Source organism: Cryptomeria japonica, chromosome 2 (assembly GCF_030272615.1).
Source record: "Cryptomeria japonica chromosome 2, Sugi_1.0, whole genome shotgun sequence".
NCBI lineage: Eukaryota > Viridiplantae > Streptophyta > Pinopsida > Cupressales > Cupressaceae > Cryptomeria > Cryptomeria japonica.
Window position 1 is genome coordinate 267,295,144 of NC_081406.1, and position 17,886 is coordinate 267,313,029.

Genomic DNA, 17,886 nt, shown 5'->3' on the forward strand with positions numbered 1-17,886 from the left:
GCCATATTAAATGCTAATTAAATTAGATTTTCAATTTTATCGAACTTAGCATTTAAGGAAAATTTGAAATGTTTATTTGGCGCCAAAATTATAAAAATGAGATGGACGTACCTCATCGCTCTGGTCCCTTGGAGAGGGACAGGAGCGATTTTGCTCTTATGGGCCTCATTTCACTTCATCACCTTCGAAAATTATATTCAACGGATTCGCAATGCCTCCTTTCATTCAATCATGCCTTGAGATCGGTTGAAATTTGGTGAGAAAATCATCTACAACAAAAATCGCTCTGGTCCCTTCCTGAGGGACAGGAGCGAACTTAAGCATTTTGGTCCTTTGTTGACGTTTGATAATCTTCAATTTGTCTTCAACGGGTTCGATTGACCTCCTTTCTTGCCTTCGAACATAAAATTTGCTTGGTCTTTGTTCAGGACGTACCTTATGAAGAACTTCGCTCTGGTCCTTCAGTGAGGGACAGGAGCGAATTTGACCCTCTAGGCAAAACTTCATCATTTCATTGTTTTTGATCAAGTCTGGATGTTCTATCATGCTCATTTCGTCCTTCACCATGCGTTTGATGTCTCGATTCGTCCAAACAAGGTCAGGAATGGCTCAACTAAGCATTTTCGCTCTGGACCCTTGGTGAGGGACACGAGCGATTCGCCTTGGTCCCTTGGAGAGGGACAGGAGCGCATTTCGCTCTGGACCCTTGGAGAAGGACAGGAGCGAAATTTGACTTTTCGCACTCTCGATCAGGACAATTTTAATGGAATATAACATTCAAGTTATATTCCATATATACTTTCAGGATGTTTGAGAGTGGTTTCAGACCTCCAGGAGTTATATTGCAAAATCTAGTTTTTGGAGGTTTTTCAGTTTCTAGACTTAGTCAAATTTCAGGATCAGGACATTCCAGACTTAGCCAAATTTCAGGATCAGGACCTCACTCAAGCCGGACTTGCTTATCCATGTGATCTCCCCGACAGCACTTCAAGTTATATTCATTTGATAAAATGTACCTCTTTGGACCTTTTCACATCGTCGAGACGCTAAAATCCTGCAAGGACAAAGCAATATTTGATTTTAAGCTCCGGTCCTTCACTGAGGGACAGGAGCGATTTTTCCCCTGGAGGCATTTCTGTGCTCATGAAAATCTTCAATTTATATTCAATGGAAAGATCTCGCCTTTCTCCATCACTTCCAATCCGTAATTCATCTTGACCCTGCAGGAAAAGTAAAATATTTGAAAACGAGCTCTCGTCCTTCACTGAGGGACAGGAGCGATTTTGCTCCTACAGGCCAAAATAACATGATTTTTCACATTTTAACATTTCACAAGGCGAAAACAAATCAATTCCAATGCCCAGGATCAAAAATCAAAAAAGTCAAAATTTGGTCAAAAATATTCAATTGGACAAAAATTCACATTTCATCATCAACACTTAGACAAATTTAAGCTCTGCATCAACATTCCAATTGAAAATTAGACCATTCTGGCGAATTCATTGCATTCAAAATTTGCATCCTAGAAAAGGAAGCTCAAAAGCTCTCAAAACTGACTGGATTTTGGTCCGAAAAGACGGTAATTAGAACCCTAAGGCTTGACCCTAAATCCAGACAACTAACAAACTAACCAAACCCTAAAAAAGCAAAGCGAAAACGAACAAAACGAGCAAAAAACATGGGTCCCCATTTGCAATGGGGCGATGTGTGAAAACGTCACAACACAACGGTTCTCCAAAGATAGTATCTTGCAATAAAATGGAGAAAATTCTTCGACATGATCAAGGAGAGTGGATCGCTCAATGTATGATCTTGGATAAATCTCAATCCGAAGGTCAAAACATTCAGAGTGATATACAACCCATCCTTAGAAGACACAAAAAGGTATTCGAAGACATCCCTCCAGGCTTACCACCAAAAAGGGAGTTTGGGCATTCCATTGAATTAGAAGAAGGAGCAAAACCGGTAATTACCACTCCTGACCGCCACCCACACAAATTCAAAGAAGAGATCGAAAAAACCATAAAGGAATTATTAGAAATGGGACATATCCAACCAAGCAGCAGACCTTTTGCCTCTTCAATAGTATTGGTCAAGAAAAAAGATGGGACGATGAGGATGTGCATAGATTACAGAGCCCTGAATAAAAAGACTATAAAGAACAGATACCCTATCCCAAGAATTGATGAACTTCAAGGGGCAAAATATTTCTCTAAAATCAATCTAAGGTCAGGGTACCATCAGATCAGAATGAGGAAGGAAGACATCCCCAAGACCGCATTCAGATGTCACTATGGACATTTCGAATTTTTGGTTCTACCATTTGGCCTCACTAACGCACCAGCCACCTTTCAGTCATGCATGAATCATACATTCAAACAACAGTTGAGGAAATCTCTTCTAATCTTCTTCGATGATATACTCATTTACAGCAAGACATGGGAAGAACATCTCTTGCACATCGAAAAGGTATTAAATATTCTTGAAACTGAATCCTTATATGCTAAAGCCTCCAAGTGTGAATTTGGGATGAAAGAAATCATATACCTAGGACACAAAATTAGTGAGGTAGGAGTAAGTGTGGATGAGGAAAAAATCAAAGCCATCAAGGAATGGCCCATCCCTAGAACCTTAACACAATTAAGAGGGTTTGTGGGACTATGTAGCTACTATAGACGCTTTGTAAAGGGGTTCTCCAAAATAGCAGCACCCCTCACCGACCTAACAAAGAAAGGAGCCTTCACATGGAATGACCAGGCCCAACAAGCCTTCGAACAACTTAAAATAACCATGAGCTCATGTCCCATATTGGCCATTCCCAACTTCTCTATACCTTTTGAACTACAATGTGATGCATCTGGGGAGGGAATTGGGGCAGTCCTCATGCAAAAGAAACACCCCCTAGCTTTTGAGAGTCGTAAACTCACCGAAGCAGAGAAACACTACTCTATCTATGACAAAGAGATGCTAGCCATAATGCACGCCTTAGCCAAATTTCGTCAATACCTTGTCTGTGGAAAGTTCAATGTGAAAACCGATCATAACAGTCTACACTTCTTCTTGAGCCAAAGAGACCTCAATGATAGGCAACAAAAATGGGTGAGCAAAATACAAACCTATGACTTCGATATAGAATATGTGAAAGGGGTGAATAACAAAGCAGCAAATGTATTATCCCGCAGAGCTTACCTCAATGCCCTTACCAGCATCTCAAGGGACTGGAGGGAAGAAATCCTTAATGAATACAACCAAGATCACAAACAAGGGGAATCTTAGGGGGAAACCTACCCAATGAAGACTTTCAAGTTAAGGGAGGCCTCATATTGTATAAGGGAAGGGTATACTTGACCCCTCAAACCAAGTTCAAAAACAAGCTCCTAAAAGAATTCCATGATAACCCCTTGGCGGGACACCAAGGATATTATAAAACTTATAAACACATCAGGGAAAAATATGCATGGAAAGACCAGAAGAGAGACATCCAGAAATATGTACAAGAGTGCCTAACATGTCAACGCAATAAAACAGAACTCACTCACCCAGCAGGACTACTTCAACCATTACCTATCCCCAAACAGAAGTGGGAGAGCATCTTGATGGACTTCATAACAGGATTGCCAAGGACACAAGGTAAAGATAGCATCTTTGTGGTAGTAGATAGACTCACAAAATATGCCCATTTCTTTGTGGTCTCCACCGAATACAAAGCCCACCAAATAGCTGATTTATTCTTCAAAGAGATTTTTAGACTCCATGGACTTCCCCTGAATATTGTCAGTGATAGAGATAGCAAGTTTATCAGTCAATTCTGGCAGAAACTCTTCAGAATGGCAGGAACGATTTTGACCCCTAGTACCAGTTACCACCCTCAAACTGATAGGCAAACTGAAATAGTGAACAAATGGATAGAGGGCTACCTAAGGAATTATGTTGCAGGGCAACAGACCGCCTGGATCAAGTGGTTACACCTAGGAGAACATTGCTACAACACAACACACATGTCAATCGGGATGAGCCCTTTCCAAGCCTTGTACGGCTCTGAGGCCACAAGTTTTGGAGAAATAATAAACCAAGAAAGCAAAGTACCAAAAGCACAAGATTTCGTTCAACAAAGTAAGGATATCATGAAGACCTGGAAAGAGAATTTACAGCAAGCCCAAAATCAACAAAAGATCTATGCAGACAAGAAGCGTACAGAAAGGACTTTTGAGGTCGGAGACTTAATGTTTTTAAGGCTGCAACCATATAAGCAATCCTCCCTCAAGAAGAATGGGGCTCAAAAATTGAAACCACGGTTCTACGGACCCTATAAGGTACTTAGAAGGGTTGGAGAAGTAGCTTATGAAATAGAACTTCCCAAAGACAGTAAAATACATAGTGTATTCCACGTCTCCCGACTCAAAAAGGTTCTCGAGCAACACTTGGCTCCTTGTAGTGAACTACCGCCCCTAGATGACTAAGGGAAACTCACCTTGTACCCCGAGATCATTCTAGATACATGGCAGAAAGAGCTCAGGAACAGAACCATTACCGAACACCTGATTAAATGGAACAATCTCCCAAATGAGGATGCTACTTAGGAAAAGGAGGAAGACCTAAAGATGCTTCAGAACAAGCAAAATTGAGACGGAGGGACTGTGATAACCCCGCGTTAGCACCTGATGTAAAGTATGGATCAAGTAAATAAGATTATTGTAAATAGAGGAAATACATTTAATATAAGTATTATATTATAGAGGAAATACATTATTTAAAATGTCAATGTTCAATATACACATATAATAAAAGAAGTATTATATTATTATTTTAAATGAGGGAAGTATTATATTATTATTTTAAATATATATAACAATGAAGGAAGTATTATATTTAATATATATTAAAAAGAGCAAACCTTGATATATTATTATATATTTAAAACTAAAAGGCAAACACTAATAAACCACCCCCCGATTCCCCCGCACCAAGAGGTGCGACGGTAATCAATTACCACCGCAACCCTTGGTGCGGAAGGAGGTCATGAAGGGTCACAGCCCTTCACGGGGCTCTAAAAGGAAGCAGCCACCGCAAGGGAAGAAGGGAGCAAGACAGGGAGAGCAATCAAGAGCAAACCTTCGCGGACAACAAGTAAGAGGTAAGGTAGGATATAATAGGATTAATTAGTATATTAGTGCAGATTAATATATTAATATATATTTCACTGAGCATTAATTAAGTGTGATAACTAATATAAGTTAACATTAACTAATGTATGTTTCATTAAGCATTAAATTAAATATGATAATTAAGATGTTAATATTAAGTAATGTATATTTCATTGAACATTGGTAAGAATATCTAAAGGTTAAAACATATGTGCATTAAGGAAGGCAATTAATTAATATACTAATCTGCACATAGGGAATGATTAAGGAATAAAGATGTTATCAAGGAAGGTGTAATGCATATGTCAACAATGGTAGGATACATTTAATATGTATATATGTTAAAGAACACATTAGGAATACATGTTAACATAAAATGAAGATTAGGAAATAAAATAGGACTAAATCATCAAATGCATTATAAATACAAATGTATACCCATGTTGGAGGCTATAGGGAGGAAACTCCATTAGTCTAAGGAAGGGATTATGAAATCCCTAGGGCAGTATATATACTGATTATTAATATGCATATGTAGGGCTTGGTTGATTAAGTTCAACCAAGAGGAGTTGGATCTGGCCGGTCCACTCCGAGGACTTGGGTGATGGGATGCATCACCCAAGGCAAGGAATGACACATGGATTTCCTTGGAGGGCTTGGGCGTAAGAGGTTACACCCAAGACAAGAATCGAGATAACCTTCGATTTCCTGGAGGGCTCGGATGTAAGGAATTACATTCAAGACAGGGGTCGAATTCACCTTCGACTTCGTGGAGGGCTTGGAACCAAGATGGGTTCCAAGAAGTCGAGCTTCACGGCTGCCTAAGGACATACTTTGTATGGCATTCGTATCCTTTTTATTACATTAAAATTATGATTATGTTAATTAAGTGTTTTAAATTTCGATTGCAATTTAGATTAAATATATATATAAATGTCTATTGTATTCTTACAGTCTGTTTTGCAGGATAGTGATCCCTACCTAGTAGGGACATTACAGCCCACCCTCTGTGCATCCCAACATCTTAATCATAAGCACAATCCATCGAAGATTGCACCGGCTTTGTGTAGTTGTCCCCAGTGTGGCGAAGCAAGGTTTGGTTTCTCGAGAGCACCCAATTGATACCGTTTCTGGAATTCATTGGAGTAGATTAGCCTTCTTAACCCTATCCCTTCCCCCCTTTTTTTGAAAGTATAAATCCTCGAAAATCTCAAACAAAAAAAAAAAGAAGAGCCTAAAATTGCTAAATCCATTTAAGTCCAGCAGTTCAAGATACTTGTTAAAAGTAAGTCCCCCTTGAGATTTTCAGCATACACTACCCAAGAAGCTATTTCACTAAAGTCGCTTGTTCGCACATATAGACCTTGGAATCAGTATTGATTTTTCAGGAAAGGATAGAATGCCTTCAGGTACCCTATCCTAATGTTTGGTGGATGATAAAACAGACACCAACACTACCCAACTCCTGACTTGTGGTATGAGTCATATGATATCTGTAACTCCTAAAATTTGACACTCTAGCCCCCTTCACTATTCATCTCCACCAAACTCCATACACAATTGAACCACCATTAATGCTCAAATGGATGTCACATTTTCCAAAAGGTTTTTTGTAGGCATCAAAGTATCAATTAATAATGGAGACATAGTTCCACATGTACACCTATTTGTGCAAAACATATATAACATCAACTGCAATTAAAGAGGTAGTTAGGGTTTCAAACCCTATGAGACCCCATTCCATTAATGTGGAGGACGGTTGTAGTTTGCAAAGGACATTCCTCCATACCTTCCAAGTACAACTAGCTACACATGTACATGATTTTATATACATTTCAAAGGAAAAAGGTGTCAGGTAAGTACAAGCTTTCTAGTTGTCTACCAATGATGGGATTGAAGTCATTGTTGCAAATTTCAACATCTTTCTAGTGTATAATAGGCCAAAAGACAAGATATCGATTATCACAAATTCAAAACCCCAATTGGAAAACTTGTTGTGAGACCTTGTGTTCAAGCATCTAAATCTAAGGACAAAAATGCAAAAATCTTGGAGGTTGAACAAGCAATTTCACCCAGAGGTCGTATTGTAAATCTAGGTTATCATTATTTCCTAAGTCACAATGTTCGAACTTGAATTCATGTTTAGCAGCAATAAAATTCTGAAGAAGTTCGGCAAGGTAAAAAAGCTGAAAAAAATAAAACAATATAATGTAAAATTTGAATACATTATAATAAATTTTAAAATATTGTAATTGAAATATGTTTAAACATTTAATTTATATTGTGTTTGAATTTGAATTCATGTTTGGCAGCAATAAAATTCTGAGGAAGTTCGGCAAGGTAAAAAAGCTGAAAAAAATAAAACAATATAATGTAAAATTTGAATACATTATAATAAATTTTAAAATATTGTAATTGAAATATGTTTAAACATTTAATTTAAATATTAAAATATAAATTAAATATTTATTAAAAGTAATATATTGAATAATAAATGTATTATAATTAAAAACATAATTTTGATATTTTATTTAAATTTAAATATTTTCAATATATTAAAAATTATCTGTTAAATAATAAATGTATTATAATTAAAAATCTAATTGAAATATTTCAAAATATTAAAATTTTAATTTTGAATAAAAAATAAAATTAAAAAACAAATCATTAAACAAACAAAATATAAACATATTAAACTTCTAAAATAAAAACAAAACCTAAAGCTGTCGTGGAGATATCTCAGGCACTCAAGGGTGCACGGGTGGAAAAGCAAGCTTGCGACAAGTCAATTGGAGAAGTATCCACGATAGAGAAATGGGTCATTGACTGACTAGTATTGGAGTCCCAAGAGAGGGAATCAAACACGTCTACCAGAAGTCAACCCATCAGCCACTCTCGAACTCGCCTAAATTGTCCACTTTTGCTGGAGTCAAACCATTGGCCAAAGAATCCAACACATCCTGCGAAGATTAAACATGGAAGGACCTTAGCTCTATCGACACAACTTGAATTTTTTGGCAAAAAACAAGTTTTTATGTTTTCTTTTAAGTTCGCCGGATTTCAAACTTGATGGCCGAAATTCGGCGAACACTATGACTATGATTATTTCCATGAAAAATCATGAAGACATTTTAAGTTATTGTTTTTATTGTATAATTCATGGCTAAATCTGATTTTTGCTAGGCATGATAAAGTATATTTAAAGCTGCAATTTTATCCTTAAGGGTGAAGCCCACCTACAATATTAAGGTTTGATTTTTTTACATTAATATGAGGGAAAAAATTTGGGTTTGTAAGAAAAGAGTGAAAAGTTATAAACCCAAGATCTATTTTCCCTAAATTATAAAAATGAAAGCACATAATTTAAATCTATGGTTTTATAAGGTTTTTGTTAAATATTTAAACTCGAAATCCATCCATTCAAGATAGAATATATCAGCATGGTGACCGTTAGCCTATTCAACGGGTTCCTATAGACTAATGAGTTAGGGTTAGGGACTCATGGTGACAAGATCCAGCTTATTTGGCAATGACAAATATTGTATTGACCTCGGTTGAGATTTGCATAATGCCCTTTTTCTGGAGTGAATTCGGCTATTCTGTCCATACTATTTTTAGTAAGTGTTAGGCTACACACCAATTTGGCTTGTTGGCAGATTGCTATTTTGGTATGTCAGTTAGAGCAGGTGCTTTTGGCAAATATTAAATATAGTGACTTTTGGGGGTTGGGCACCAACACTGGGGAGACATAAGATGTTTAAAATTAAATTAAAAATTGAAATCTAAAAGAAGGCGTAGCTTTTGGGGAGGCTATTTATTTGAGTTTGAGCTCATTTTCTCATATGCTTGAATTGATATTTTGCAAACAGATTTGGCTGGTTGAACTTATTCATCTTGCGGCTTTGTGAGGACAAAAACCCTTGCAAGGAACATCCTCTACGTTAGTGAAAGATCTGATCTGGACAATTCATTGGTGATTTCACTCAAGAATCACATTTGGACTTCACAATTGATTGAAAACTTCAGTTTAATGCACAAAGATTAAGAGCAGATTTAAGGAAAATTGTTTGAAGAATATTGGAAGAGTTTTTAGCAGGTTTCGGAGCAAATTATGCCTCGCTTTGCTGGCCATACTCTTTCCATAGCTGGTCATACATGCAAGAGGCTGGACGAGGGGTTTGAAGGCATTGGCAGCTAGGGTTTGTGGGAGATTTCTTATTGTTTAGAGGCGTCCAACCTTGCATTCATAGAAGATAATCAAATTGTGACCATTGGAAACCTTCACAGACCGTAGCATCCAGACCTAAGGCATCCAGTTTTCTGGTCTTGGGTGCAAAATCAGCGTTGTGTAACTCAGATTTTTTGGGTATGTTTTATAACTCATTGTAATGTGTTTTCATCATCTAGGAATTTAAAGATTTGAAGAAGTATTGTAATTTCAGTTTTGGAAATAAATCTAAAATATCACTGGTTGTGGGGTTTTCCTGAATATTGTGATTTTGTAAGTTATTTCATTCTCTATATTGCTGCAAGTGTGATTGTTACAAAATAAACCCTTTTAGTGTCTCCGTCTATTTCTCTATAACAACTCAAATAGAAATTGCATTATTGGGTTAGATGCTAGGTGTATATTCTTAGGATTTAAATCCTCTTCTAGGTTTTCCTCTGATTAATGTAGCTCATTTGCATCCATGTCAACTAGGGCTGCAATCGGATTGCTTAGAGATACTAACTCTTTGTTATTCTCACTTGCTTTGGTTCTTCAGGAGTATGCCCTTGAAATTTTGTTTCTTGCAGTGCTTTTCTCAAGTGTATCATAAGTGGAAGGTTGTGTGATCTCCTCTAGTATTGCTTTTATTAATGTTTGTTTCCCCTGGTATTTTAAAGGTGGCATTCTGACTGAGCGAGAAACGCTTGTCAAATTAGCTGTCTGCATGGAACTTTTGACATCTGAATAGGATGTTCTTCTAGTGAATAAGTTGCTTCCATTGAAATCTTCCTAGAAGTGGCTTGTCCAAGTCTATATTGATGCAGAATTGGGCATAGTTTAGCAACCCTAGATTTTTGGTGAATTCAGAAGCAATAATGTATTCTCTGTTGATATTAATTAGGGAAGGGCGGATTCATATTGCCTTGGGCAACATTGGAATCCGCCCAAATAAGGTCCGGCCCCTCTTCCCTCCTACGTGGCCCTATTCCCCACGCTATAGCAAATAAACCTCAGCACACTATCCAATAGGGCCGACCCTATTAACAAGACAGATAAAAGGAAATAATTAAAAGGTTAATTATTTAAAGGCCGACCTAGTTAAGGAAGTCTCTCCATATAAATAAGAGATCAAGATTTATTTGTTAGACAATCAAGTCAATCAAGCTCCTTCATCCTTATGCGAAATTTGCCTAAGTGCGAACTTCAGTCACCTGCAGCTACAGCAACCTTCACCTATCATTAGGAGGTGCGAAATCCATTTTTTGAGGTGTTGGCAAATTCAGTAAATGCACAGCGAACTGATTGGAGATCTGCTATTCATACACACACAGCAAGGACTACCATTTATGTATACCAAGCGAACTGCATAAAGGACTGCTATCTAGGTCATACACAGCGAATTCCTTGGAGGCCTAAAATCTTGGGTACTGGAGCAGCAGCATCTATCCTTCATATGACAGCAAGTGATTGTTGAAGGCTGTCACCTCATACCTCTTGTGACAGCAACATCTGAACCTGCAAATACATGAGATAAGTGTTGTAATGATTACATAACTATAATCCATAATCAGATCTAAGGATCTTTTCTGGCTGAGTTTTTCCTCCTAGGAGGTTTTCCCAGGGTACCTGTGTCTTGCTATTAATTTGTTTATTTCTATGTTGTCATTTTCTTTCAATTAAACAATCTAAATCTAAATTTCTAAGTTATGTCAATCTGAAAGTGTTAAAATTAACATTCTCTGATGGCAGATCTTAATCTTTCTAGACATGCTTCATGCCACTATTCACTTGTGAGAAGATGTGTTAAATATACATTAGTACCACACTTGAGAGATCTTCCTCGGGATTAAAGATGGGCCAAATGCTTCATAAAGAGACCATATTTTTTCATAAACCAAACTGCTGGAAAGTTACATGTCTCTTTCTTGTTTATAACTGAATATTGCCATGAAGTATCCCTTGGGCATCATCAGAATAATAACTGAAAAAGCACAGTTCCAGTTTTGTTTGATCCAATTACATATATGGTACATTGTCTAAGGTAGGTGCCCGTGAATCTGTAAATTAGTGCCTTGTGTTTGAGCAACCACAGTGTATGTTCCATTTCATCTACAAAGAACAAAATTTTAGGGGGTTCAGGCATCTTCAAGTTACATCTAATTTCCTTTTTAGCCAAAAACTTGGGCTTGAGATGGTATGGCATGTGTATGTAATTGAAGACAACCATGTAACCCTTCCTTATTTTGATGTTCTAAATCATCTGAGAGTTCAAATCTGAAGTGATGGAGGGGTCACAAGGACGCGGGCATGGAAGCAGAGGAAACTATGGCCTCCTATATGGGTAATGGAAGAACTTATCAATCCTTTGAGTAGGAAGAAATCAACAGGTGATAGGGAATATGCAGGCGCAAGAGTGAATAGCAGGTGCATGCCCATTTAACATTGTGATTAAAAGCTATACCCAGCACTTTTTTGTTTTTTAGTAACTACAGTTTGCAATATATAATACTATTATATAATTTCTATTATTTGGGGATTCTTCTAAATGCGTGTCCATGAATTAAAATTTCCTTTATAGCTTTCTATTCATGTACAATGATAATAATCACAGGCAAGAGGACCCACAAAGAATACCTTACCTTGTGATTATTATCATTTTAGGTAAGGGGACCTGTTGTCATTTTATGACACCCTCGGTCCATCAATGAGAACCGATCAGAGATATGTTTCATGGACCAACGCTGCCCCAGTTGATCAAGGAGAAAAGCAATGGAATTATGATGTGTGACATGTTGTCTTGTTAGAACGAAGTTCCTAAGTCTTCCCAACTTCGGTGACCCAGGTCTCCAAAGTTACCCCGAAACTCCGGAACCCCCAAGTTCCCAAGTTCCTAAGTTCTTCAACCCCGGAACTCTGGAACCCCCAGGTTCCCAAGTTCCTAAGTTCTTCAACCCCGGAACTCCGAAACCCTCAAGTTCCCAAGTTCCTTGTTCTTCTACCCGGAACTCCGGAACCCCCAAAGTTCCCAAGTTGCGAAGTTTCTCCAACTTCGGTGACCCAGGTCTCCAAAGTTCCCCTAACTTCGGTGACCCAGGTCTTTGAAGTCTTCCCAACTTCAGTGACCCAGGTCTCCGAAGTTCCCCCAACTTCGGTGACGCAGGTCTCTAAAGTCTTCCCAACTTCAGTGACCCAGGTCTCCAACGTTCCCCCAACTTTGATGACCCAGGTCTCCGAAGTTCCCCCAACTTCGATGACCCAGGTCTCCGAAGTTCCCCCAACTTCGATGACCCAGGTCTCCGAAGTTCCTAGTTCTTCTACCTCGAAACCCCTAGGTTCCCAAGTTCCTTATTCCTCAACCTCGGAACTTCGAAACCCCCAGGTTCCCAAGTTCTTAGTTCTTCAACCCTGGAACTCTAGAACCCCCAGGTTCCCAAGTTCGTAAGTCTTCCCAAACCCAGGTCTCCAAAGTTCCCCCAACTTCAGGAACCCAGGTCTCCGAAGTTTCCCCAACTTCAGTGACCCAGGTCTCCGAAGTCTTCCAAACTACTTCCGGCTTGCAACACTTCCGGATGGCATGATCGATACTCAAGGCTTTAAATGCTCCGACAACTTTTGTGACTTGTGCACCCTCTTTTGTGGAGCCACAGTGGTGCATTTAATGTTTTTGGCAAGATTTCCATCAAGGGAGGTACGAGGCCATGCTTGTTGCAGTGACTTATGTCATGTCTGCATACTCTGACTTTGGAAGGTCAGTCAATCCACCCTTCTCAAGGTTGCCTTTCCAGGGTATGGCTAGGTTGCTTGCATGTACAGAAGTCAAGTGCATGCACTTCCCTGCACTCCCAGACTAACATGCAGGGGTCATGATCACTCTTGTAACCATTGTTTTATATAAGGCTGTTAAGCCTCATTGTAAAGGGTTCTCTCCCTGCTAGCTTGAGCTATTCTATGCTCTCCCACTTCTCTTGTATTTATCTTGCATTTATGCAATTGTAAGTTTGGCCTTTGGCCTCTGAATGAATTGGAATTACATTCATGCCTTCCTTCAACTTATGCATGATGTGTATGTTTCCTTACCTTCATCATAGGTGTATGTTTTGTGGCTCTTCTCTCCATATATGTTGTGTTAACTTGTTTTTTTCAGAGTGTGGCTTGTGGGAATCCTTCTCCCCTCTTAACACTTAGCAAATTCTAACCTCCATACATGCGTTTGGGTCACTCATGCAACTGAAGTTTGTGCATCTCTTGGGTATTTCAGTTGATTCTTTGAGCCATTTCGGGTGGGGAGAGGAACAATCTCTTATCTTGGTGTATCACCTCCTTTGATTTTAAGCATTTCTCACTTCCCTTTACCTTTGCAAGTTGTTAGGATAGGCTTAGGAGTAAGTTTTGAAGTGTTGAGTTGGTTCAACACCTGCACCTAGACTGAGAAGGAAGTCGGCCTTCTCCGAAGATTCAACCCCCTTGTGCAAGGTCCCACACTTCGGGGTTGTTTCCATGTTTCACAAGGTTGCTGAGTTGATAGCTCAGCAAGGGTGCGAGCTTTTGTGATAACAAGAACCTATAAAAGGAATGACTACTCATAGAAAGTGAAAAAAAAAAAAAAAAGTTGTATCAAATATACTCCATAGAGTTATAAATATCACGCAAATAAAAAACATCCAAAAATATTACATTATGAAAGTCCTAATTTCTTGAAAACAAAAAGGTGTTTGGAATGACTTGTCCCACATTGGTAAAAAGTGTTAATTTAGGCTTATAAGGCACTATGTACATCAAAAAAATTCCGAATCCCAATGCATGACTTTGGGGTGCAAGTCTTGTTGATTTTAGATCAGATTAATAGCAATCAGACAAATTAACAATATGAACACTGAACACACCAAGATACCCTGGGAAAACCCTCCTACTCGAGGGAGAAAAACCCAGCAATTATGTCTCTATTATATTGAATCAACTCAGTTACAATGAGGCCCAATGATGAGGCCAATAACAATCTTGATCTGTACAAGACATCAATCTGCTATATGCAGATACGAACTGCTGGAGATATCCCAATCCTTAGGAGTCCGATCTGCAGTGTATCTATTTGGTCTGCCCTCAATGGTATCCACTCTGCCTGCAGTCAACCTGCTCTTCAATGGTGACGATCTGCACTTCACTGTTTTATTGATCTGCTCTTCACTAATACTTTGTCTTCGTATAACGAACTGCTCTTCCAACTATGTTCGATCTGCTCAGTATGACTTTCAATTGATTCGCTCTGCTATTATTATTAATCTGCCCCTTGAATTCAGACTGCACTGTAATGAATTCGGATTGTTCCTTGAATTTGGACTGATCTGCTATTTCTTCTTTTAATTCACTGAATTTATATTATTTAAGAATGATTTCACACCTTGTATATATATATATGGAGGAGGCGCCTAATCACCAAGGGTCGGCCCTCAAACATTATGTCTCTACATAAGTCGGCCCTCTCAAACTTAATTATATTTTTATATTAATCTTGCTCTTTAAATGACTAAGGCCAATAGGCCAATTAGGCATTTTGCTAGGTTGGCCTTAGAAGGAATCCGACCTAGCTACAAACATCAACAAGTCTCTGGTGGATGTGTTAGTGTCCTTTCTGGAAACATCAAATTGTATTACTGTTCTTTTTGCGTCCCTGTATTGTGATTATTACATATTTACATTAACATGAGTGAAAGATCATCAAAGAAAGGACTCTACATGGATAAACGTAATTGAAGGGTCAGTCAAGAATAATTACTCTCTGAAGTTGAATAAATGCCAAACAGATTAGAATTATATAAAAATATTTCACTGCAAAAGAATTAATTCCTGACAATGATTAAAAGCTATTTGACATTTTTAGAACATTTCATCCAATTCCATAAACTTTATTGCATCACAATAACAAAGAAAATTCAAATGAACCCCGAATGAGTAAAAACAAAGGATATTCAACCACTGAAAGGCTTGTAAATGACTTACTTTAGATAGAAAGAATAAATACCAATTAATTGGTTATTTGGTACTTTGATCTTTCGTCTCAAATTTTCTTTCATAGTGTTTAACAATTAACCACAGAAGGCCATTGCCAAGAGATAGATAATTTTGAGGATCAGAAAACAGTTCCTCACCAAGCACACACATATGAATACCATTGATTTTCCTAGTCTCATTAATTATTTGTCATTAAATTTAATACAAGGCAATAGCATAGAGGATAGAAATGCCAAACATATATTTTTAATTTTATCAAGAGATCAAGTGGCCATTCTTCAATGGATATTCTATAGGCCCATATTGACCATGCTGAATAAAAGTTGAATATGGTTCAACTATTTGACTTGCCAATATAATATTTGCCAGACCTTTGCATGAGATGATAATCATGAATGTTGGACACTAAAAAAATAGATCAGCACTCCAACAATGGAAAAACATATATATTTATATGTTCTGAATTGTCTCCATCCATTCCATTTGAAGGTCAAAACACAAGCAAAACTAAAAACCAAATTACCAATTAACTGAAAAATGTAAGATGAATAACCTGTAACACTTTGAAATTTTCCAAAGGATGGGGAAAGCCTTCAACATTTGCCTGTGCATAACGAATAAGGGAGCTTTCATCAAAACGATGAGCTAACTGAACTTGACCCATCATACTAGAAGTTTGTGCTGCCATTTTAATGGTGACCTGAAATACCCAATCAAGACAAATCTTACATATGTTGCTGACCTGAAATGCCAAATCCAGATAAAACTTACAAACAACATTTAGGGAAAATCAACATTGGCATAAATAAATCACTAACAATGCACCAAGCCAATGTATTTGAGACATCTTAGTCATAACAAGCCCATTCTAAGGATACTTATATGGTCAATGTCAAAAAAGAGAGTTTTCACCAGAATCATCAAAAATATAATATGGTACTAGACAGGTTATAATACGAAAATTATGCACATTGAATACCAGACTAAATGCAATGTACAATATTAAGGTGCAACAACATATCGAGCTTTCTGCATCCATTTCAATATTTTACCAAATATCCATTGTTTTCTCCCTTCTATTCTCCCCCCAACCCCCACTTTCCAATCCCTGCCTATAGTAATCTACAGGCTGTCTTCAGCATACTTTATATCCATAAGTTTGTAAAAATATTTTATAAATAATATGCCCAAAGAATCCTTTTTAAATGTTCAACTGTTTTTCAATCAGAAACGGATGCTCCTCATTCATCACAACTGCTTAAAGTTCTCAATCCCCAATCACTTTGTAAAGCAAACATTGCCAGGAATGTTATAAACTCTTAAAATAAGTTATTCAGAAGCAATTTACGCATACAAACAAAGCAAAAGTCTTCAAAGACTTGCCCTCCGCATCTGAAATCTCACATTTATGTAAGTGCTTACCATATCAAATTTTAAGAAATTGGACTTCATGAATAGCAATTAATCAAGCCCTCACCAATAACTGCCACTTTGAGCTTGTTACTAGCTTCAAAAACGATCAGGGTTAAGGTCTTCACTTCAGATGTGAGACTCCTAATAAATCCATCATTAGGAATGATCACGAAACAGAATATAAGTGAAAAATGAAATGTGGTATTAAACATGACACAAAGTAAAGCAGAGAACAGGATGCCATACATTTTTTTATTTCCTTTTAATGAATTTGTCTGAATTATATTTGAACTTCAGACAGAATCAGCAAATAAAGTTTTCAATATAAGGATGAGCTAGCTGGTGCTAGAAGCTGCTGTAGTCTTCATCCAGCTCACAAGTAGCTGGAATTTTTTTCATTTCAATAAGGAAATATATTAACATGTAAACCATGACCAAAACAAATTGCATCAAAGACAACTTTGTTGCAATTTGTGCACCCTTGGTCCTTGTGTTGTGCAGCATAGCGCTTGGGTTTGCGACATGGCTTAACCGCCTCCCATGGATTCATTAAGTCTCGCGGTTGTATCGGACAATAACAAGTCGACCTTTTGGTGCAACGGCAACTATGTTTCCAACAAGTGGTATCAGAGCTTGGGTCACAAGTTCAAACCCCTCACTTGCGGGGGGGGTTGTTGCAAGGTGCGTGCCCTTGGTCTCCTTGTGTTGTGCAGTGCAGCACTCGGGTTTGCAACATGGCTTAACCGCCTCCCGTGGATTCATTAAGTCTCACAGTTGTATCGGGCATTAACAGGTCAACCTTTTGGTGCAATGACAACCATGTTTCCAACAAACTTGGTCAAAGAGAGAAGATTGAGAGTAGAACTAAAAACAAGTAGAAAACAATAGAGTGATATTACACATATAGCTGTTTTCAGCAAAATAAGAACCGTGAGACTAAGCTACAAACATATAGTAAAAGTAGTAAAGACGTCACATAGTAAGGACACTTTTTTTTAGCAATATAAGGGTCGTTGATTAGGAGAGCTTCAAATAGAATTTTTGGGTGTTACTCTTTGCAACCCCAAAATAATCTAGCTATAGTGTCGGAAATTGCATGCACCTGCAATT

General features: G+C 37.8%; 1 protein-coding gene across 1 annotated transcript in view; it reads right to left on the reverse strand.

Annotated features, from left to right (window-relative positions):
* Positions 1–17,886, reverse strand: part of LOC131056070 (probable acyl-CoA dehydrogenase IBR3) — a gene marked incomplete in the record, with an annotated part of 256,769 nt that overhangs the window by 226,140 nt on the left and 12,743 nt on the right. Inside the window, 2 exon segments of the mRNA XM_059216575.1 lie at positions 15,917–16,063; positions 16,841–16,917. Of these exon segments, the coding sequence (XP_059072558.1) occupies positions 15,917–16,051 (135 nt within the window).